General features: G+C 37.7%; 1 protein-coding gene across 6 annotated transcripts in view; it reads right to left on the reverse strand.

Annotated features, from left to right (window-relative positions):
• TTLL5 (tubulin tyrosine ligase like 5) overlaps positions 1–24,695 on the reverse strand; it is a 297,166-nt gene that overhangs the window by 162,889 nt on the left and 109,582 nt on the right. For 4 of the 6 annotated variants that reach the window (XM_003260781.3, XM_030803999.1, XM_030803997.1 and 1 more), the window contains 6 exons: positions 22,974–23,094; positions 19,190–19,336; positions 17,981–18,084; positions 14,822–14,949; positions 11,963–12,049; positions 10,988–11,383 (listed from right to left, as the gene is read on the reverse strand). In XM_003260781.3, the coding sequence (XP_003260829.2) occupies positions 10,988–11,383; positions 11,963–12,049; positions 14,822–14,949; positions 17,981–18,084; positions 19,190–19,336; positions 22,974–23,094 (983 nt within the window). Of the gene's footprint in view, positions 1–10,987; positions 11,384–11,962; positions 12,065–14,821; positions 14,950–17,980; positions 18,085–19,189; positions 19,337–22,973; positions 23,095–24,695 lie in introns of all 6 variants that reach the window. The other 2 variants (XM_030803998.1, XM_030803996.1) reach the window with 1 other exon arrangement.

Consider the following 24,695-nt stretch of genomic DNA (forward strand, 5'->3'; position numbering starts at 1 on the left):
CCCTCCCCCACCCTCCACCCCACAACAGGCCCTGGTGTGTGTATATTTTCAAATGACTGATTTCCCTTTCAGATTTAAATTTTCTTCTTTCAACTGTAATATCAGAGCATTCTATTATTTAAGCACTGAAATTCTGGCAAAAAGAAATTATTTAATATATAAACAGAACCAAAGACAAAAACCACATGATTATCTCAATAGATGCAGAAAAGGCCTTTGACAAAATTCAACAACACTTCATGCTAAAAACTCTCAATAAATTAGGTATTGATGGGACGTATCTCAAAATAGTAAGAGCTATCTACGACAAACCCACAGCCAATATCATACTGAATGGGCAAAAACTGGAAGCATTCCCTTTGAAAACTGGCACAAGACAGGGATGCCCTCTCTCACCACTCCTATTCAACATAGTGCTGGAAGTTCTGGCCAGAGCAATCAGGCAGAGAAGGAAATAAAGGGTATTCAATTAGGAAAAGAGGAAGTCAAATTGTCCCTGTTTGCAGATGACATGATTGTATATCTAGAAAACCCCACTGTCTCAGCCCAAAATCTCCTTAAGCTGATTAGCAACTTCAGCAAAGTCTCAGGATACAAAATCAATGTACAAAAATCACAAGCATTCTTGTACACCAATCACAGACAAACAGGGAGCCAGATCATGAGTGAACTCCCATTCACAATTGCTTCAAAGAGAATAAAATACCTAGGAATCCAACTTACAAGGGATGTGAAGGACCTCTTCAAGGAGAACTACAAACTACTGCTCAATGAAATAAAAGAGGATACAAACAAATGGAAGAACATTCCATGCTCATGGGTTGGAAGAATCAATATCATGAAAATGGCCATACTGCCCAAGGTAATTTATAGATTCAATGCCATCCCCATCAAGCTACCAATGACTTTCTTCACAGAATTGGAAAAAAACTGCTTTGAAGTTCATATGGAACCAAAAAAGAGCCCGCATCGCCAAGTCAATCCTAAGCCAAAAGAACAAAGCTGGAGGCATCACACTACCTGACTTCAAACTATACTACAAGGCTACAGTAACCAAAACAGCATGGTACTGGTACCACAACAGAGACATAGATCAATGGAACAGAACAGAGCCCTCAGAAATAATGCCGCATATCTACAACTATCTGATCTTTGACAAACCTGACAAAAGCAATGGGGAAAGGATTCCCTATTTAATAAATGGTGCTGGGAAAACTGGCTAGCCATATGTAGAAAGCTGAAAGTGGATCCCTTCCTTACACCTTATACAAAAATTAATTCAAGATAGATTAAAGACTTACATGTTAGACCTAAAACCGTAAAAACCCTAGAAGAAAACCTAGGCAATACCATTCAGGACATAGGCATGGGCAAGGACTTCATGTCTAAAACACCAAAAGCAATGGCAACAAAAGCCAAAATTGACAAATGGGATCAATTAAATTAAAGAGCTTCTGCACAGCAAAAGAACTACCATCAGAGTGAACAGGCAACCTACAGAATGGGAGAAAATTTTTGCAACCTATTCATCTGACAAAGGGCTAATATCCAGAATCTACAATGAACTCAAACAAATTTACAAGAAAAAAACAAACAACCCCATCAAAAAGTGGGCGAAGGACATGAACAGACACTTCTCAAAAGAAGACATTTATGCAGCCAAAAAAAACATGAAAAAATGCTCATCATCACTGGCCATCAGAGAAATGCAAATCAAAACCACAATGAGATACCATCTCACGCCAGTTACAATGGCCATCATTAAAAAGTCAGCAAACAACAGGTGCTGGAGAGGATGTGGAGAAATAGGAACACTTTTACACTGTTGGTGGGACTGTAAACTAGTTCAACCATTGTGGAAGTCAGTGTGGCAATTCCTCAGGGATCTAGAACTAGACATACCATTTGACCCAGCCATCCCATTACTGGGTATATACCCAAAGGACTATAAATCACGCTGCTATAAAGACACATGCACACATATGTTTATTGCGGCACTACTCACAATAGCAAAGACTTGGAACCAACCCAAATGTCCAACAACGATAGACTGGATTAAGAAAATGTGGCACATATACACCATGGAATACTATGCAGCCATAAAAAATGATGAGTTCATGTCCTTTGTAGGGACATGGATGAAACTGGAAAACATCATTCTCAGTAAACTATCGTAAGGACAAAAAACCAAACACCGCATGTTCTCACTCCTAGGTGGGAATTGAACAATGAGAACTCATGGACACAGGAAGGGGAACATCACACTCCAGGGACTGTTGTGGGGTGGGGGGAGGGGGGAGGGACAGCATTAGGAGATATACCTAATGCTAAATGACGAGTTAATGGGTGCAGCAATCCAACATGGCACATGGATACATATGTAACAAACCTGCACATTGTGCACATGTACCCTAAAACCTAAAGTATAATAATGAAATTAAAAAAAAAAAAAGATTCAGCTGAGCATGGTGGCTCGTGCTTATAGTCCCAGCTACTTGGGAGGCTGAGGCAGGAGGATCGCTTAAGCCCAGGAGTTCAAGGTTACAGTGAGCTATGATCATGCCACTGCACTCCAGCCTGCGTGACAGAAAGAGAACCTGTCTCTAAAAATAAAATAAAATAAAAATTCACATTTTTCCTGATTGTAAAAGTCACATCTCTTTGAAAAAAATTTTTAAACTCAGAAAAGTAGAAATAATATAACCTATTTCCTGTCTTTTTAAAATTAATGCTAACAATGATCATTCTGCATATACAACTGATTTTCTAAATCTGTAACTTTTTCATGTTTACTATATTATTTAGTACATACAAAATATTTATAATAGCTGTATATATAGTTATAAGCATATTGTAATGAACACCTGTGAACCTACTACCCAACCCAGGAATTACATTATCAACAATATGTACTAACCTATGTGGTTGTTCCTCCCCATTCCTAATCTCCCCTTATCAATCATAAAGTTTTATCAAATATATTTGTGTGTATATGCATATACAAACAAAATACCAGATAATTTTGCTCATTTTTGAGATCTACAAAAATGGTATCCTACTATAGATATTTCCTGGGACTTGCTCTGTTATTCAACACTACTCTTCCAAGATTTATCCTAGATAAATATAGCTGAAAGTCATTCATTTTCCTTGCTGTCTGGCATTCCATTTTGTAAATACACCACAACTTATTTTTCTATTCCCCTATCAATGGGTATTGTGGTTATTTCAAGCATATTGCTATTATAAACAATGCAGCCATAAAACTCTTGCATACATCTGCTGGCACATGTGTAGAAGAGCTCCTCTTGTATATGCCTAGGAGTGGAATTGTTGGGTCACAAAGTATGTAAATTTTCAAGTTTATGTAGTAATACCAAAGTGGTTTTTTTTTTTTTTTGAGACAGAGTCTTGCTCTGTCACCCAGGCTGAAGTGCAGTGGCGCAATCTCGGCTTACTGCAAGCTCCACCTCCCGGGTTCACGCCAATCTCCCACCTCAGCCTCCTGAGTAGCTGGGACTACAGGCGCCCACCACCGTGCCTGGGTAATTTTTTTGCTTTGTTTTGTTTTTAGTAGAGACGAGGTTTCGCTGTGTTAGCGAGGATCGTCTCGATCTCCTGACCTCGTGATCCGTCCGCCTTGGCCTCCCAAAGTGCTGGGAGTACAAGCATGAGCCACTGCACCCGGCCCCCAAAGTGGTATTTTTTTACACTCCAACAAACAAAATAAAAACGTTCCTGGGCCGGGAATGGTGGCTCACACCTGTAATCCCAGCACTTTGAGAGGCTGAGGCAGGAGGGCCACTTCAGCACAGAAGTTCGAGACCAGACTAGGCAGCAAAGTGAGATCTCTTCTCTACAAAAAATTAGCTGGGTGTGGGGACATGGGCCTATAGTCCCAATTACTCAGGAGGCTGAGGTGTGAGGATTGCTTAAGCCCTGGGAAGTCAAGGCTGCAGTGAGCCATGATTGCACCACTAAACTCCAGCCTGGGTGACAGAGTGAGACCATCTCAAATTTAAAAAAAAAAAAAAAAGAAAATTCCTGTTGATCCATAGCCTCATCAACACTTAGTATTGTCAAGTGTCTTAATTCTTCCCATTGTAGTCTTCATGTACCTCATTAATAATGATGTTGAACATGTTACCTCTTTTCTGGTATCATTTTTCTATTGGGCTATCTTTTCCTTATTGACTTATACAATTTGTGCTTTTGTTTTTATATTTGCTCCATACCACAAGCTCTTAATGATAGTCTCCTTTATTTTATTATTTTATTTCATTATGGAAGTTTTACAACTGAAATTGATTTTATAAATGGTGTGAGGCAGGGATCTAATTTCATCTTTCTCTGTGGGGATAACCAATTACCCCAGAAGCATTTATTGAGACATCTCTCCCTTTCCTCTGATCTACAATGCCATCTCTGTCATACATGAAATTTCCATCTTCCTGTGTGACTGTTTCTAACTTTCTATTCTGTTCCACTGGTCAATCTGTCTACACATTTGCCAATACCACATTGTCTTAAGTATGACTTTTATATTAATAAGGTGCTCCTCTACCTTATTTTTCTTCTTCAGTAGGTTCTCACTATTCTTGGCTCTTTGCCTTTCTATTATCATTTTAGAATAGGCTTACCAAGTTCAATGACACACTTGTTGAGATTTTGGTTGGAACCATATTGAATACAGAGATCAATGTGATGAAAATGGAGACTTTGATGATTTTGAGTCTTCCCATGCATGTACGATGTATATTTATCCATTTATTTAAATTTTTGTTAATGTCTAATATCTATGTCTTTCAATGTAGTCTTATAAAACTTCCTTTCTTTTCTAAATGTATTCCTAGGTGACATAGTTTTTATGCTATTATTAGTGATATTTTTAAAAACATTTTTATTGGAGGTGATAGCTGCAAAAAGTGTGACTGTGCTGAATGCCACTGAACTTAAAGTAATTCAAATGGTAAATTTTATGTTATTTATATTTTGCTACAATCAAAAAATTGTTTTCTATCAGTTCTGGCAAGTAATTTTGAAAGCAATTTATTTTTAAATATTGATCTTATGCTAAAATAACTATTTCTAAAATAGACCTGTAATTATTTTGTTTTCTATGTAGACAATATATTGTCTGCAATTTCACAATTTTGTTTCCTCTTTTTTGATCCTTATGCTTACACTTGATCTTAGCCAAAAGGCTAAGAAGGGATAATTCTTATGCTTATGATTTCTTTTTCTTATCTTACTATGTTGGTTCTGATCTCTAGTAACTAAACACTGGACAGAAGGAATGTTAGTGAGCATCCTTACTTGTTCTTAATGTTAAAGAGAATGCTTTCAACATTTCCATATTTAGGCTGATAGCTCTTGTAGGTTTTTGGCAAATACCCTTTTTTTAAGAGAATCTCCTTCTCTTCCTAATGAGCTAGGAGTTATCATCATGAACGAGTGCAGAATTTTATCAAATTATTTTTCTGCACGTACCATGATGAAGAATATGGTTTTTTATTTAATCTATTATATTTATATGGCAAATGATATTTATAGGTTTACTAATGTTAAACCCCTCTTACATTCCTTGAATAAACTTGCTCATGGTGTACTATCTCTTTTAGATGTTGCTAGAGTTGACTGGCTTTTATTTTGATTCAAATTTTTGCATTTGTGTTAATAAATAAAGCCAGTCTGTAATTTCCTTTTTAATACTGTCCTTAACTGGTTCTATTATTAAGATAAAACTAGCCATACAGAATAAGTTGAGGTAAATTCTCTCTTTTTCCACACTCCAGAAGAGTTTTTTAAAAAATATATTGAAATTACCTACCTTTTGAAAGATTAGAACTTACCCATAAATCTAGTTCTTATGTTTTCTTTAAGACTTTCAACTACTGTATCACTTATTTTAATACTTACAGGACTATTCAGACTTTCTTCATCCTCTTGAGTCAATTTTACATAAGTTATAATTTGTATGAGTTTGATCCATTTTATGTAAGCTTTCAATTTTATAGGAATAAAGTTAAGAAGATTACATTATTTTTGTCATTTTGGGTGTATTTATATTGTCTATGTCTGCTTTTCTACTCCTTATATTATTTATCCATGTCTTCTCTTTTTTCTTGATAGGTGTCACCAGAGGTTTGTCCATTTTATTAGGCTTTTCAAAAAATCACTTTTGGCTTTGCCACCCTCTACTGTGCCTTATTTTTGAATTCTATAATTATTGCTCTTATCTTTATATTTCTTTATCCTTTATTTAGATTTATGATACTGTTGTTTTTATAATGTCTAAAGCCAGACATTTAGCACATTAATTTCCAGCCTGTCTTCTTTTCAAATATGTTTTTATTTACTTATTTATTTATTTTTAGAGAAGGGATCTCGCTATGTTGCCCAGACTGGTCTAGAACTCCTGCGCTCAAGCAATCCTCCCGCCTCAGCCTCCCAGGGAGCTGGGACTACAGGTGCACACCAACTATAATTATTTACGCCAGTAAATTTCCCTTCAAATACTGACTTGCATTGCTCTCTACTTATGTGGACATACAGCTTTTTCATTATCATTCAGTTCTAATACTTAATAATTTACTTCCATCACGATTTCTTCTTTGACTCTTTTAAATTTTGAAATACATGGGGGTTTCTTCTATATCTTTTTGTTACTGACTTTCAACTTAATTGCAGTGTGGACAAAGAATGTGGCTGTGTGATACCAAGTCTCAGCAATTTGTTCTCTTGTTTATGATGTAGGATATGACAGATTTTTATAAATATATCATGTATGCTTGAGGTGTTTGTCTAATTATTGGGTGCACAGTCCTATATATTATCAATAAATAAACTTATCACCTTGTTCAAATCCTCTTTATCCTTTCAGCATTTTAAAAATCTGTTTAGTGTATTAACAATTAACAGAAGTATGTGGAAATCACCAAGACAGTGGATTTATACATTCTTCATGTGGTTGTTTCCATTTTTGTGTTACACATTTGGAGGCTATTTTATTAGGTGCAGACACTTTTAGAATTGTTTAACTTTTGACTGAACTGAACTTTTTGTCATTATGTAGTTACTCTTTATCTGTAAGAAAGTTTTATATCTTCAAGCCTATTTCAGCATATATTAATGCAACAATACCAACTTTCTTCTGGTTGGTACTTATCTGGTATTTCTTTCTTCAATTTTTTACTTTTAAACATTCTGTGTCCTTAAACTTAGGTGTGTCTCTGGTAAGCGGCACACAGTTGGATTTTTTTAAACTTTAAAAAATCTGTCAAGTTTAACCTATTTATGTTTATTTGCTTCTTGATATATGTGGACTTGATTTACCATGTTTTTTGTTTTGTTTTGTTGTTTGAGACAGAGTCTTGCTCTGTGCCCAGGCTGGGGCGCAGTGGTGTGATCTTGGCTCACTTCAACCTCTGCCTCCCGGGTTCAAGCAATTCCCTTGCCTCAACCACCTGAGTAGCTGGGACTACAGGCCAGTGCCACCATGCCTAGCTAATTTTTGTATTTTTAGTAGAGACTGGGTTTTACCATGTTGGCCAGGCTGGTCTTAAACTCCTAACCTCAAGCGATCTGCCTACCTCAGCCTCCGAAAGTGCTGGGATTACAGGCATAAGACACGGTGTCCGGCCAATTTGCTATGTTTTAAATTTCTATTTATCTTGCTTTTTCTATGCTTCTCGCTTGCATACACCTAAGTTCCTGCATGTTTTTTATCCACAGTTCATTTTTCTTCTCCCCATTAGAATTTATACTTTTATTCTTTTAGTGATGACCTTTGAAATTTGATGCTGTATATTTAACTTTAAAAAGTCTATAGTTAAATAAAATCTTACTCCTATTCCAAAACCATTCAATTACCACAGAAAAATTTAACTCCAATCAATTACAGGCTGTTGTCAATTATATATTTTTGTCTGTATACTGTCATTTACTACTGTTTAATCCATTCAGATTATGTTCTCTGACCACAGTGGAAATAAGCTAAAAACCAATTACAAAAATAAAGAATCCCAACTACCTGAAAATTAAACAATAATTTATAAATAATCCAAGAGTCAAAAAAGAAATCACAACAGATATCAGAAAATATTTATGAACTCACCAACTTCTTTTGTTCCCTATCCTTCTCTTGGAAAGGATCAAAAGGGAGGGTTTTGAAAATGTTTTTATGATAACACAGGCCACTGAAGACATTCATCTTACTGAATTTCTTACATGGGGAAAAAATAGTTCAAACTAGAACATTACTGATCATTATTATTACCAATTTTAGTAAATTAAATCACAAGAACAATGATCACCCAGAATTAGCAGATATATACATATGCATATATTCATATTTATGACTTATTAAAGTGGACCATTTAATATCTCTGACTCAAGCTGCATATTAAGATATCCATTGCATTTGAAAACAGGTATTAAGAAATATAGACTGGCTATTTATAAAACACGTCTTAGCTGTAACTCACCTTAACATAGCTACTACTAGTGTTTAAATCCTGACTGATGGTAAGACAGTCCCCAAATTGATCCACAGATAATAATCCTATCAAAATCCCATCTGCCTTTTCTTGAGGAAATTGACAAGCTGATCCTAAAATTCATATGAAAATGCAAGGGATCCAGAACAGCCCAAACAATCTTGGAAAAGAAGAGTGAAGTTGGAACTAATCATCCTTGGTGATTTCAAAACTTACTATAATGCTGTAGCAATCAAGACAATGTGATATTGGCATAAGGTCAGACACATAGATCAATGGAATAAAACTGAGGCCTTAAAAATAAACCATTACATTTATAATTAATTGATTTTTGAGAAGAGTGCCAAGACAATCCCATGGGGAAACAATACTCTTTTCCACAAATGATGCTGATATAACTGAATATCCACATGCAGAAGAATGAAATTAGACCCCTACATCATACCATACACAACAATTGACTCAAAATGGACAAAAGACCTAAATGTAAGAGTCTAAACTATAAAACATAGGAGGGGCCGGGCACGGTGGCTCACGCCTGTAATCCCAGCACTTTGGGAGGCTGAGGCGGGCAGATCACAAGGGCAAGAGATCAAGACCATCCTGGCCAACATGATGAAACCCCACCTCTACTAAAACTACAAAAATTAGCTGAGCATGGTGGCATGTGCCTGTAGTCCCAACTACTCGGGAGGCTGAGGCAAGAGAATCGCTTGAACCTGGAGGCAGAGGTTGCAGTGGGCCAAGATTGTGCCACTGCACTTCAGCCTGTCAGCAGAGCAACAATCTGTCTAAAAAAAAAAAAAAAAAAAAAGGAGGAAATCTCTGTGACACTTGATTAGGCAACAGTATTCCAGTATGATACCAAAAGCACAAGTGACAATAGAAAAAAACAGATAAATTGGACATCATTAAAATCTAAAACTTTTGTGCTTCAAGAAAGTGAAAAGATAACCATCAAGTAGGGAAAAAATATTTATAAATCCTATCTGACAAAGGGCTTTTATATAGAGTATATAAAGAACATTTACATTCAACAATAAAAAGGAAAATGTACGAATTTTAAAAAGGGCAAATAATTTAAATAGACATTCCTCCAAAGAAGATATACAAATACCCAATAAGCAAATGAAAAGATATTCAACATCATTAGCCATTAGGGAAATGCAAATCATAACCACAAAAAAGAGATACTATTTCATACCCATTAGGATGTGAAAATCTAAAACAGAGACAACTCATAGTTTTGGCAAGGACAGGGAGAAACTGGAACCCTCAAACATTGCTGTTAGTAAAAGGGCACAGCCACTTTGGAAAACAGTTTACAAGTTCCTCAAAAAGAGGAAATACAAAAAGTTATCATATGAACCAACAATTCCACTCTAGCTATACACTCAAGAGAAATAAAAACATATGTCCACACAGAAACTTACAAACAAATGTTCATAGCAGCATTATTCATAATGGCCAAAAGGTATAAACAAATCAAATGCCCATCAACTGACTAATGGCTAAACAAATTGTGGTATATCCATACAATGGAATATTATTCAGCCATAAAGGGAATGAAGTTCCTACTACAACGTGCATGAACCTGAAAAACATTATGCTAAGTGAAAGCAGCCATTCACAAAAGACCACCTATTATGATTTTACTTATATAAAATGTCCAGAATAGAAAGCAGCCATTCACAAAAGACTACCTATTATATGATTTTACTTATATAAAAATGTCCAGAATAGACAAATCTATAAAAACAGAGAAGCAGATCAGTGGGTGCCTGGGGCTTGGGGGAGGAAGAAACAGACAGTGGCTGCTAACAGGTATGGGATTTCTTTTGGAGATGATGAAAATGTTCTAAAATTAGATAGTGGTGTTGATTGCACAAGTCTGTGAATATATATATATATATATATATATATATATATATATAAAACCACTGAATTACTGAATTGTACACTTTAAAAGGGTGAATTTGATAGAATGTAAATTATATCTCAATAAAGCTGTTATTAAAAAATGGAGGACAAACTTGACAATATAGGTCTATTGCAGTTAAAATGATATATCCTATTCTAAGAATTCTTTGGTTATTTATTCGGGTCATTCTTGTCTTAAAAACTAACTTGTCTGATGTTGGGAATAACTATTTGAAGCACGGAGAATGCATATAGCACACTCATAGGTCTATGGTTATCTGTGACAGGAAATCTCTTGACTAGGCTGTAGGCTCCTAGTGAACAGAAGCCTTGTCAGATTTATCTCTTTATCTCCAGTACCTAAAAGAGGTCCTGTTTCCTTTTGTGTCAATGAATGCATGCTACTAGATGCAATGCAAGAGTCTTCTTTAGTCACATCAGAACAATGCAGTGTATGTCTGTTTCCATTTCAAAATTTAAAAAAAGGCAAAGGTAAGAGATGACATTCTTTCTTTACTGGGGCTGGGGAGGAGATCACATTGTGGACTGTCTTTCATTCTCTCACTCACCTGCCTTTGCTGAAGAGGGACGAGACAGTTTCTGGCTATAGATGTGTGCAGCACTTTGGAAGGAAGAAAAGGGGCCAATGGTGTGACTTCCTGATCGACATCGTGGCAGGCCAGCAGGGCTTGGGATGTTCTGTGTCCCAGGATGTAGGCAGGGAGAAGCACTGGCAGAGACTGTGTTCGGTAAAATTGTTGGCTGGTGAGGCATGCTGGGGATAGATGAAGGAATTTGAGATAAAGAAGAATGGTGGCCAGGCCCTGGAGAGAGGTCAGAGGTTGTAACAGATGACAAATGGGTGTTGGGAATTTTCTGCAGAGTAGCAGTAGGACCAGAGAAAGGAGTAGAGGAGGAATTGCTATAAACTAATTTTGCCTCTTTTTCTGCTGAAGTGGTAAATCCTATTAAAAACAAAACAAAACAAGACATCAATACAGGAAAAACAAACATACAATCTCTATAAAACATAAATATTTTTAAAACATAAATATCACAATAATCTTGGCATGAAACAGAAATCATGAAAAATACAGACTTTAATGAGTGTTCCTCATAAATTTAATGATTTTTGCCTACCAGAAACAACCTGGCAACAGAAATAGGAATTTACTTTTATTCCTTTCTAAAAGCTGGAGTTGGGACTACCACTATGAAACAGAGCAGGCATGTTTCACACACATTAGGACATCAAGATGAAGTCTCCACTAGCAACAGCTAATTCCTCTCCCCCTTCTTTTCACCCTTCTAGGAAAAATGAATGCACTCAGAATTTCTAAACTTAAGAAAATGAAAAAGTCTTTGGAAGGAAAATAGCTTATCAATAGATAAGAGAAAATTCTAAGGGAAAAGGAAAAACAAAGAAAAATATTTCTTTGGGGTAATGTTCCATGCTTTAGAAATATTTAATATCTGATGACTATTTCCTTCTTTTAGAGAATTATCAGAGAGCAGCAAATCTAGGTAGGTTTGAAATCACTCACGAGATAATTTATCAGAATGAATTTCTGTTGTCTGTTGCTGTTTAGGCGGCTTTATTTTCACTTCTTCCATTATAGTCTCAGGGTGATCTGAAATAAGAAATACTAAGCTTGGACTCTCTTATAATCAACTGCAAGTCCGTTGTTCTATACATAATTTTATTTCCAAAAATATAACACAACTGTTAATCAATGCTGGGAAACATGGCATGTCTCATCACACTTTTCCAAAGATGGAGACACCCACAGCCCTATGGAGTAGGCAACCAATTAAATTGATTCCCAGCTATTCCCAATCCCAGCTACAGTTAACTGAACCAGGGAAAGGTACCTAAACCCAGGGCAGCCATCCACGGACAGCCAACAAGCTAGGGCTTATCTGGAAAAAACAATAATAATAAGGGCGGTCAGATGCTTACGCCAGGAATTCAGACTGAGGGTTCTAAGAGATCACGTTGGTTGGCGGTAGCCCCTGGAGCCAAGAAGTTATAATATGTATGGAGCAGCGAAGCTACCCCGAGACAGCAAGAGCGGTCCCACTGTTTCTTGGCATAATACCTGGATACTACGATGGCTCTGTATCTTAAACTCCTCAGTTTTTTTTTTTTGAACCAAGTTTCGCTCTTGTTGCCTAGGCTGGAGCGCAATGGTGCGATCTCGGCTCACTGCAACCTCTGCCTCCCAGTTCAAGCGATTCTCTTGCCTCAGCCTCCTGAGTAGTTGGGATTACAGGCACCCACCACCACACCCAGCTAATTTTTGTATATTTAGTAGAGACGGGGTTTCACCATGTTGACCAGGCTGGTCTTGAACTTCTGACCTCAGGTGATCCACCTGCCTCGGCCTCCCAAAGTGCTGGGATTACAGGCGTGAGTCACCACGCCCGGCCTAAACTCCTCAGTTTTACTGGAGATAGGTTGATCAGTATATTCAATAATAGTATCACTCTAATCAATTTTGACATTAATAACCAATTTTTTCTCCACTATAGAATTTTGAAATGGAATAGCCAGAGCTAATCATATATAAAAATATTCCAAAATCTTTGTCAAGGGCTAGAATCATACAAAAACTTAAGAAAGGCCATTTTATAGATCATCTTTCAGAGTGAAAGAATAAAGACACAGGAATTTTCTCCCCTCCATCGCCAATAGCAGTGGTAACACTGTCACACGCTTGTTTGTTCATGTTTGAAATGAGTCCAGATACTATACTATCAAATGTCATAATGTTGTTTCCTTGATGGACGCCTTCCTACTGCCCCCCCCGGCCAGTTATCCTTAATAGGTTTACACAGGTATGGATCTTATGTAAAGGTAGTCCTTAAAACACAAACCCTAGAATTTTGAATGACCTATCAGTATAAAAGATGTTGCCACTACGTGCTGTTAAGGCTTCCACATTACTGCCAGGGGAGAAGTTACTAGATGAATGCCCATCTAGGCCCCTACCTCTCCAAATTAGCACACTTTTCTCTATTCCAACCTTATTACAAGAATTCCTTTGTCTCCCTTAGCCAAAACTCTTATAGGAGCTTTTCAGAGCTTCTGCCAGCTTTCTTCTTCTATTCACTTACCCGACTTTATCTACCAGACAATAAACTTTATATAAAGTTAAAGACTGTGACAGTCCTGGTCATTGTATCCCTAGCAACCATGAAAATGCCTAACACATAATAGGTGCTAAGTAAAAAAAAGTATAGAAGGAATGAATGAACAGGTGAATGAAGTTAGAAAAACTCAAAGAAAAGGGCTGGAATCAGGACTTCCAGTAATACAATAATTCAATCATACCGTGAGTTAAACAGGCTTATGTGGATTGGCCTACGAACCAAATTAGTTTTTAAAACATTAACACTGTTTCTTTGGGAAAATTCATTCCACATTTTAAATGACCAATCTTCCTGGCTATTTCCACATTAGATTATCATAACTTAAGAGCAGGGAAGAAGTCTCCATCTTTGAATCTAGTACTGAGCACACTGACAAAATCAGTAGGTTGATTACCTATGCCTTAGGCTTCCATCTAGGTTTTAAGTTAATTTTACATTTAAAGCACAGAGCTTTGTTTGTAACAGAACGTCACTGCTATTTTTTTTTATCATGATGACGTGAGCTAGACAGCCACATCCATATTCAATTCCAAAATCCCCAACCATGGAATTCCCCAGCAGTAAGAAGTTTTAGAAACATGTAGGGGCATTCTGGATTATCACAACGGCTGACGGAAGCTAATGGCATGTCAGGCTTGGAACCAAGTATATTAGACTTCCCACCAGGTATGGAACAGCCCCACACAACAAAGAATTCTCCTGCCCAAAATGCCAATGATGTTAAGTTAGAGAAAGTAACGAACTTGACAAGAGTCAGAAATAATCATTAAGAGAGACAGAAGAGTATATCAAGAGCACAAACTTTGAGTCAGGCAGGCTATGTATCAAATTCCTTGTCCCTGCACGATAAAGAATAACCTTGGGCAAGTTACTCAGTCTCTTTTAGCTTATTTTCTCATCTGTAAAGAGGTTCTGTGGTAGTGCCCACTCTATACGGTTTTGGGAAGTAAAAAATAAGACCATGTCCAGCAGATAGAAAGATAAGTGTTCACTAAATATCAGCTATTATTAGCTTTTCTTGAAAAGCTCTCTGCTGTTAATTATCATGAAAAAAAATCAGACCATGCCCCTCTTCTGCTTTTAGGACAAAAAGTACTGTCCCCCATTCTCCACCCCCTCCCCATGCTGCAAAGTCTCATTACCTTGGGGACTATTAGTGCTTAGCCAACACATTATTCCTCATTCTCCTTTGCATTTCTCATGTCTTCACCTGTTCTTCTTATTTTTCGTTCATTAACCAGCATACTTACCACCTTTTGCCCCACTATCAGAATAACTGTTGCTGTTCTTAGAACTTTTAGAGTGAGTCCCCAGGAAGACACTAGCAGACTTGTTCTTTTGGGTATAAAAAGTCAACACCTCCTCCAGTTCAGCCTCACTGAAATGAGGAGAAAAAGTATGGTCAGACAGGAAGCTATTCTGGAAAATCTTTCCACCAGATTTTATTATGAAAACAGAGCAAGCTGGAAAAGGGAAAAATGAAAAGCACAAGCTGAAAATTCCCTATTAATAGGTGGTTAAAATAAAATACAAATGAAAGCAATCTAAAAAATTTAAAGCATAAGGCTTTATTCATCCCACAGTGAATTTTCTAGATCTACACTGTCTAATATGGCAGCAACTAGTCAGCCATATGTGACTATTTAAATTCAAATTAAATTAAAGATTCTTTTCCGTAAACTAGCCACACTTCAAGTGTTCAGTAGTCACCCACAAAAAGTTCTATTGGACAGCCACGTTCTAGAACAAGCGGCAACCAACTACACACTGTGGGCTAAACCTGACCAGCGACTTGTTTTTATGGCCCTGGCCAAAAATTTTAAAAAATATTTTTAAAGAATATACAAAACGGCCGGGCGTGGTGGCTCACGCCTGTAATCCCAGCACTTTGGGAGGCCGAGGTGGGCGGATCACGAGGTCAGGAGATCGAGACCATCCTGGCTAACATGGTGAAACCCCGTCTCTACTAAAAATACAAAAAATTAGCTGGGCGTAGTGGCGGGCGCCTGTAGTCCCAGCTACTCGGGAGGCTGAGGCAGGAGAATGGCGTGAACCCGGGAGGCAGAGCTTGCAGTGAGCCGAGATTGTGCCACTGCACTCCAGCCTGGGTGACAGAGCAAGACTCTGTCTCAAAAAAAAATAAATAAATAAAAAGAATATACAAAACAACAACAGCAAGAACCACCACCACCACCACCACCACCCATATGTAGCCCACAGAGTCTGAAATGTTTATTATCTGGCCCTTTACAGTTTGTTCAGCTCACTTCTAGGTAACTGAAGTATCTTCACTTAAAGAGCCACTTGTCATTTTCATTGCCTATGTCAGAAATAAGGAAATCCACCAATAACCATAGAATTCCCTAACCATCTATATAATGCACAAGACTAAAGCAGAACATCTCTAAATCACTTCAAATTACTGAAATTATATGCTCTTTATGAACAGCCACAAAATAGAAAGTATAAGGGAACAGAGGAGGGGCTAGTGGATTCTTCTAGTGAACATATCACAGATGGACTTTAACATCTGTAGCAGCTTCTCAATGGCCTTTTTCTTTTCTTTTTCTTGAAGCTTGGCTATGTTCTAGAAAAGCGGCTATTAAGTGAAGTATGCCTGTATTATCACAGAGAACCTATATCCCATCTTCAGAAAACACACTCTAACCAGAACCTAGAAACCACCTTTATGAATCTCAGCGTAAACCTCAAAGTCTCCGAAGTAGCCAAATTGCCACAAGATAAGTCTCTCAAGTGACTATCAAAGATCTACAGCTGAGGTTGCAAACCTCTGCCTGTCAGTGTGTTTTATTTGGCCCTTCACAGAATACTGAAAGGCAAAGGTTATGGTTGGTCAAAATACAAGCTGCTTTATGTCTGTCTTATCCTTTGCCCACTTCATAATTTATGTTTTCCTGTCTGACTCCAGCAGGTATTTGAATTTACCAGCCCTGAAAAGTATCCATGTACTCAAACCAAACTTAATAAAAGAACTGACGTTACCACATTATTTCCCAATAATCAACACCTCATCCCCAATCAGAAGTAATTATGTTCCAATGCATTTTATCTCCAAATCTATATAATTAGTTAACAGTATGTTATAATTCATTTTTAGTATCCAGTTAGACTTGCTTGGGAAATAGTGTTCTTTTAAAGGCTGGGTTTTTAAAAATATATATTTTAGAAATTTTGAAGATCCTTAGGATAAACCTGAAAATTACCTTTTAGCTTTAAAAAGTAGAGCTATTTTCTGGACACAATCTGTTTTTTGTTTTTTGTTTTTATCCTTTTCTGTTTTTATAACGTTGATGAGAGAAGCTGTTTCTATACCTGTTTTATCAATCATATTACTTAAGACTCAAAAATGTCAACAAATAACACTATATAATTATAGACTCCTACAAAATGATATATTTGTTTGCTGTAAAGCGCATGATAGTGAGGTCTGTAAAAGGTATTAAACAAAGATTATATTATGCTGGTGATTGATAAGCCCCTACCCCTACCTCATTTAACTTCACAAATAACATAGGGTAGATTTTCTACTGATTTTCTCCCTATTTGTGACTTTGCCAGTTGAAGCCTAAGTAATGGGGTTTACTGTTTTTTTATCCTATTTTATTTTAATGGTTTTGCACATCTCTCTATTTAGAAAAAAATCCTCCAGTGTAAGTTTTACAAGATTTAAAATTAAGTGCCTTTGTTATCTCTTCCTTTGTTAGCCAACATAAATGGACAAAATGGCCTGGCTGACTTTTATCAAGATAGAGAGATGAATATCGAGATTTTCCATTTCTAAAGGCTAACCCTAAGCATGAAGAACTTGTTCTATTTTATATAAATTAGGTGTAACCCTCACAGAGTGGAGAAATTGCAAATTCCTCAGCCTATTCAATGTAGGCAAAATTTGGTCATTTCTACTTCATGAGTAGGTCAGGGACAAATTCAGACCCAGTAAATATGAGATGCCTCTAACTTCAACTTTCCAGAGGGCTCTCTTGTGACTTCAAGAGATGTGTACTCTGAAGGCTGTTGAGAACTACAGCCCTGCTACCCAGCAGTAATGTTTTGATAACTGAAGCCATGAAAATAGCAACATAATTGGCTAAGATATGGAGAGGCCAAGCCCATACAATTTTTTCTCCTTTTGAGAATGATTTCTTTTTTCATCATTTAGAGACAGGGTCTCACTATGTTGCCCAAGCTGGCCTTGAATTCCTGGGCTCAAGCAATCCTCCTGCCTCAGGCTCCCAAGTAACTAGAACTAAAGGGGTGTGCCACTGTGCCCGGCTTTAAGAGTGATTTCATTCACATCCATGTATCAGAAACAAAGGAATGCTGGGTACTCAATGAGCATTATGGAAGATGGAATAAGACAGCTTTTATCAATCAAGAATGTCTTCTACCTTGCTTGTCTGATGAACTCCTGAAAGTTTTCCATATTCACCCCATCTTCCTCTTCTTCCTCAACTTTCTTCTTTGAATTCTTTTCAGCCATTTGTTCTGTTTCCTACCCAGTGCCCAAACCCCACAGAAAAACAAGATAAAAAAAATCCTAATAAATATGCACTTCATCATGTAGTTTCAATAGCCTTGAGTTAATCTGTCCTTATAGTAAAGACATTTAATTCTTGTATGTACTTTTGCCGCCTATAAATGTGATATATTACTTTTGGCCATGATTTTATAAAACATTTTGAAATTCCCAAGTAAAAGTTGCAGAATGAATGTAAATTTTAATCATGTTTTTACTTTCTACTTACACAGCCCATTGATTTAAGAGCTTTTTATAGTAGCTTAGTAATATCTATGATCACCCTTGTAGCTTTAACAATATGACAATAGAGAACAGTATTTTGTTCCAATTAGGAGAGGAAAGACAGATCTTGGAAGGTACTCTCATACCAGCTTCCATACTGAATAAATTCTTCACTTACATAACAAAACTCTCAACAGATCTGGAGTAAATTGTGGCTATGAGTTTGGTGCACTGATATTCTACTAACAATTCCATGCAACTTTAGAAAAGCCATTTAAATTTCTATCAGCTTTTCCTTCTGCAAACTGACCAAACCTCCCAAACCCAAATACCCAAAATGATATTTTTAATGCATTCTGAGATCCCGGGATATAGAATGCTTTGCAAAATATTCTAATTAAATAGTATATTTCTTGGGCTTGACTGTAAAATTCTGTAATGTATAAAATGTTGTAAAGATGAAAGTATAACTTGTTCAAGAAAGAATATGTCATCACATTCAATCCACAGCTCAAATTTGTTCTCAAATGGTCAATTTGCCACTTTCTACAGGCATTAACAACCGTGCAGACTCACATAGCCTAGGATTCATCTCAGTGCTCAAAAGGAATATGCCTTTTGATAAGAATTAAGAATTAACTATGGCCACTGGGCCTTCAGAAGTAATAAATAGTTTTTCAGACCAGCTGGCTTAAGGTGTGGGGTCCTGCTTCCCCTAACAGTAATACACAAGGGATGGTGATGCCAGAGAACAGAAGAAGAGCATCTCCATCCAGTTGGACAGAGGCTTCTATCTAGTCTGTTTCTGACGGTGTATGGCAATCCAAAGCACAAGACTAACAGATAAAAGACCTACCTTGTTGTATACAATGATAAAGTCACCCAGCTGGTGGGCCAGGATTCTTCTGCGTTCCGGAAGTGCCAATCGTCGGCTGGGTAATACCATCTTCAGTGAATGCCGGAGGTTATTTGATGCTCGCTTGAGGAAACGAACGACCAGCTCCTATAAATTAAAGAGTCATGGGAGAAAGAAAAGGAGGGATGGTGCTAAGCAACAGAAGACAAGCTATAAAGGGATTATATAACAGAGATGTAAGAAGACGTATATTACACATTACAACAAACAAGACCCAGAGCAAACAGGTTAGGTATAAGAAGCATATAGAAAGACAAAACAAAGATGAAAGAAACTTACTCCCTCAATAAGGTGGCAATCAGAAAATTTAAATCAAGTACGTATGTAAATAACTATGTAATAAAGTAGTAGTTGTAAAAGTACCATAGTACATACACAAATAGTACTATTTAGGGAAGGTAGCATTCAAAGACAGGTAGTAGAAACTAAAACTGTGGAAGCAGATGAAAGTATCAAAGATGAGAAGACAGAGAATACAGAAATATTCATATTTAGAGATAGAAAAGATGACGAAGTATCAGCAAAAAAAACAAGTTAGAAACACCAGAAACACAGAAAACCAGGAGAAAATAGGCTGGGCATGGTGGCTCACACCTACAATCCTAGCACTTTGGGAAGCTGAGGTGGGCAGATCACTTGAGGTCAGGAGTTTGAGATCAGCCTGGCCAACATGGTAAAACTGCATTTCTACGAAAAATACAAAAATTAGCCTGAGGTGGTGGCACACACCTGTAATCTCTGCTACTTGGAGGCTGAGGTATGAGAATCACTTGAACCCAGGAGGTGGAAGTTGCACTGAGCCAAGATCATGCCACTGCACTCCCGCCTAGGTGACAAAGCAAGATTCCATTTCAAAAAAGAAAAAAAAACAAAGAAAATTAAGAGAAAATAGTGTCATGGAGGCCAACTGAAGAAAGGGTTCCATGTCAAATGCTTCCAAGAGGCTGGAGCTGGAAAGGCCCACTACAAAGACAAGGCCTTGGATCTGACCACTGAGGGATAATTTCAAGAAAACAATTTCAATAAAGAGAGTACAAGACATTAAGAAAATGCATGGGTAATGAAAAATATACGTGAAGAGTAGAAACTAATGGCTTTAAAAGTGTTGTGATTAAGGCAAAGAAAGAACTATCACAGTAGTTTGAAAGGTAATAGCTTTTTTTCTTCCCCAAGTATAAGGGAGCTTTTAGAGTTGGGGGTTGTCAAGGAGGGCACAGTGGAAAGTTATTAAGGGAAAGAAAGAATACATCTCACAGAAGATGGGGGCAAAGGATTTTGAAATCTGAACAGATACCAATCAGATTACTGATGAAATCATAAATGCTTCAAAGAGAGATTTTATAAGGCCAAGAGCCTTAAAGATGTTGTTGTCCAAAAACCACAATAAAACTGCCTTCAGATGATAAATTTGGGGACGTTCTGTTGATGTGCCTTCTGTGAGTTATGAGATAAGGAATCTCTAACCTAAGCTGGAACAGAGAAGCCAACTCTACAACTACCTTCCTCAAAAGCAAGACCACTGCTGCAATCAGCAGGGAATGGGGTAGGGCTTGCGCTCTTGTGCTCTCGCACTCTCTCTCTCTCTCTCTCTCTCTCTATATATATATATATATGTGTGTGTGTGTGCATATATATGTGTGTGTGTGTGTGTATATATATATATATATATTTTTTTTTTTTTTTTTGAGACGCAATCTTGCTGTGTCACTCAGGCTGAAGTGCAGTGGTGTGATCTCGGCTCACTGTAACCTCCGCCTGCCAGGTTCAAGCAATTCTCCTGCCTCAGCCTCCCAAGTAGCTGGGACTACAGGTGCGTGCTACCACACCCAGCTAATTTTTTTGTATTTTAGTAGAGATGGGGTTTCACCATGTTGGCCAGGCTGGTTTCAAACTCCTGACCTCAACTGATCCACCCGCCTCAGCCTCCCAAAGTGCTGGGATTACAGACATGAGCCACTGCACCCAGCCTAGATATATTTTCAAGAAAGAATTCACAGAACTGGTATTAAGTTTTGCAGTGATGATCCTCAATATTCTTGTAGAAAGCCCCAAAGAAATACTGTGTGAATTCCAAGCCAGCATCTGCAGTGGTTATTCTTTTTTGAACTATTTTTTTTTTCTTCTTGAATTTGATTTTGGTTCATTGTCCTTGGTGCCAATTTACTCCAGCATAAGTGAAACAGCCTCATAACCAGAGGGTTGAATTTCATAGTTCTACTCTGCTGTCTTTACTATAGGGTGGTTTAAGCTTTTATATTAAAACATTATTTTTTTCACAGTGGAGCAGACAAACTGACTCTCAAAAAGGCAGTTTCAATTTTCCACTTGGAAAGAGCAGAGCTAACATTTTCCACTGATGGTTGAAGGATTATTCACAACACACAAGGTTTTATCTCTGGGTTCCATTGGCTACTTTAAATTCATAAGTTGTTTTCTGGGATAACCAACATGTTTTTACAATAAGCCTGGCATAAAGACTTGCCTTTTGTATGTGGAGGACTAAAATTACAGTAAGGTCACCACTGAGTGGAACAAAGAATGCAGCTTTCTCAGACTTAAAGGCCCCTCTCCTTTTGGTGACAAATCCCTGTTATTAAAAAGAATATGGGGCCAGGCGCAGTGGCTCATGCCTGTAATCCCAGCACTTTGGTAGGCCAAGGCGGGTGGATCACCTGACATCGGGAGCTCGAGACCAGCTTGACCAACATGAAGAAGCCCCGTCACTACTTAAAATACAAAATTAGCCAGGCTTGGTGGTGGGTGCCTGTAATCCCAGCTACTTGGGAGGCTGAGGCAGGAGAATAGCTTGAACCCAGGAAGCGGAGGTTGCAGTGAGCTGAGATCGCACCACTGCACTCCAGCCTGGGTGGCAGAGCGAGACTCTGTCTCAAAAAAAAAGAAAAAAAAAAAAGAATATGGAAGGGCTGTGGCTTCTTCTATAAGCTCTGACCTTACCAAACAGCTTAAAGCTCCCCATCATTCTGATTCACACACACGAAACTGTCCTAAAATACTGAATCCCAGGAATGTTCAAATGACTGATATACAGTAAAAATGATCATACAAGTTTGATTCCAGCAATCTAAGAATCTTATGAGGTTACAACTAGTAAAGTAAAAAATACCAACTTGGAGGATGGTGCATTCTGACAGGGCCTATGATAAGGTGATGACTTTCAAAGAGCTAATTTGACTCCTCAGGACAGAAAATAAACGCTTTACAATGCATGAAAGCAATGGAGGAGCAAGTAAAGTACAACTGAGTTCAAGTTCTGGTTTCATCACGTATAACCTGTGGAACCTTGGCTTCTCGAGGTCTTTGTTTGCTCTTCTGTAAAACAGGGATGATAATGCCTACCTCAGAGTTAATAACGTGAGGTTGCTTGAGAAAAGACTGTAAATTGTTATTTTCTTTTAAAGGGCTTTGCACAGGGCTTCACATCCAATGAGAAATCAATTTCCATTTCAAAATGAAATACACTGATGCCTTCACTACATGGTGTAATGAACATAGCTCCAGGTCAAAGATCTGCTTCACATTGAAGTATAAGAAATAAGTATATATAAATCTTATAAGTATAGATTTATAAGAAACCTAAAAACTTTCTTATGTAATAATTCTTTCACCAGAAAAATACATTGCACTTTACCCTAATAGGAAAAAAAAAAACAGAAAGAAGAAAGAAAAAGGGAAAGTAAAAAGGTTCCAGTAAGAAGAGCCTCACCATCTGTTCATCCTCTTTGGCAGCCGAACTGGCACTGAACGTCTGACCTCCACTGTCTTTCATCAGGCGAATTTGAACATGCTGGAGATAGGCAGAGAATGCTATTCGGGCCTGCACTTTGCTATAGAAATCCAAAACAACATACCGTTATGCGACAGAAGTGTAAACCTACAAAATGTGTACTTGCTTCTCTCAAAGTGGCCTTTGAGGATCCTTCTATTATGATGGCTAAGAAATATGAAACCCATCTTACAGCCTGTGAATAAGGATTCCTTCTAAGCAGTACATGAAGGTTTTTTTTTAAAATTTCCTATTAAAAGAATCAGAGATGGAGAATCCTATTTACTCATTATTAGCATAAGGAAAAAAAAACACGACTAGAAAATTAGATTTCCTACTCAAACCTTCTTTTTGAATTTTTTTTTTTTTTTTTTTTTTTTTTTTAGACAAGGTCTCATTCCGTCACCCAGGCTGCAGTGTAGTGGTGGAATCTCAGCTCATTGCAACCTCCATCCTGCTGGATTCACATGATTCTTGTGCCTCAGCCATCCAGCTAGCTAGAATTACAGGTGCACACCATCACACCCAGCTAATTTTTGTATTTTTAGTAGAGACGGGGTTTCACCATGTTGGCCAAGCTGGTCTCGAACTCCTGGCCTCAAGTGATCTGTCTGTCTTGGCCTCCCAAAGTGCTGGGATTACATACAGGCCTGAGTCACTGTGCCTGACCCTCTTTGAACTTTTTAACAACTTTCTTGGGGGAACAGACAGGAGAAGTACTGAATCTTCACAAAAACCACTGTATTAATGAGAAAATGTTTTTTACATTTGGAGGTCCTTAAGAACTTATCAGTTAGTGCAAAAGTGTGGATTTTGCAATGGCAATTAATAGTTCTAGTATATAAAAGTGTCCAAAGCAGGAAATAGATAAATCCTATAAGGGGACTCTTAAGACCAAATTTAAGGCCACACTGTTCTCAACTACAAGATGGAATGGCTGGAGCCCAGAGCAAATGAGGGAGGTCCAACAGAGTTTGGCATAGATGAACTGATGGGCCAGGCAGGACAAGCCCAGATGTTCAGCGGGCAAAAGAAACCCTCAAGTCTTGTGAAAAGCACCTCAGCTATTAAAAGAACCCAGCTATTAAAGAACCCAGCTATTTTCTGCCTGCTGGCCTAGGCCGGAAATAAGGAAATCTGATCAAGCTATAGTTTGGAAGACAGAAGTACCAGAGAGACACTGATGATTTTCACTTCAGCTGCTATTAATGGCAGATCTGTTTTCTTTCAGGCGAGATTTTGGTTACTTCAGCTGATTGGCCTTCTGATACTGTAGCCAAAATTGTATCAGCGAAGATTAGGGCCCAACACAAACTTTGTTTACAATCCTCACAAATGCAATCACTGAATGCTTTCTACTGACTGTTTTCACAAGGTTAGGAGGTAGGATTTGGCTAGAGTAAGCTGGAAATCATAAGAGGGCTCCAGTCAAGCTTCCATGTGTGTGTTGGAGAATTGGAGGGCAAGGGAGTCAGGCTGGGGAGTAGATTTGCTTTTGAGAGTTTAATACATAAGAGCTTCAGAACATGAACTATGAATAAGGCTAGATCTTTGTTACTGGCAGGGATGGTTTTTACGGGAGCATAATATGGTTTTGAAATAATACACACTTATGTTTTCTCTTTCTTTTTTCGAGACAGAGTTTTGCTCTTGTCACCCAGG

The sequence above is a fragment of the Nomascus leucogenys genome, chromosome 22a, assembly GCF_006542625.1.
Source record: "Nomascus leucogenys isolate Asia chromosome 22a, Asia_NLE_v1, whole genome shotgun sequence".
Classification (NCBI taxonomy): domain Eukaryota; kingdom Metazoa; phylum Chordata; class Mammalia; order Primates; family Hylobatidae; genus Nomascus; species Nomascus leucogenys.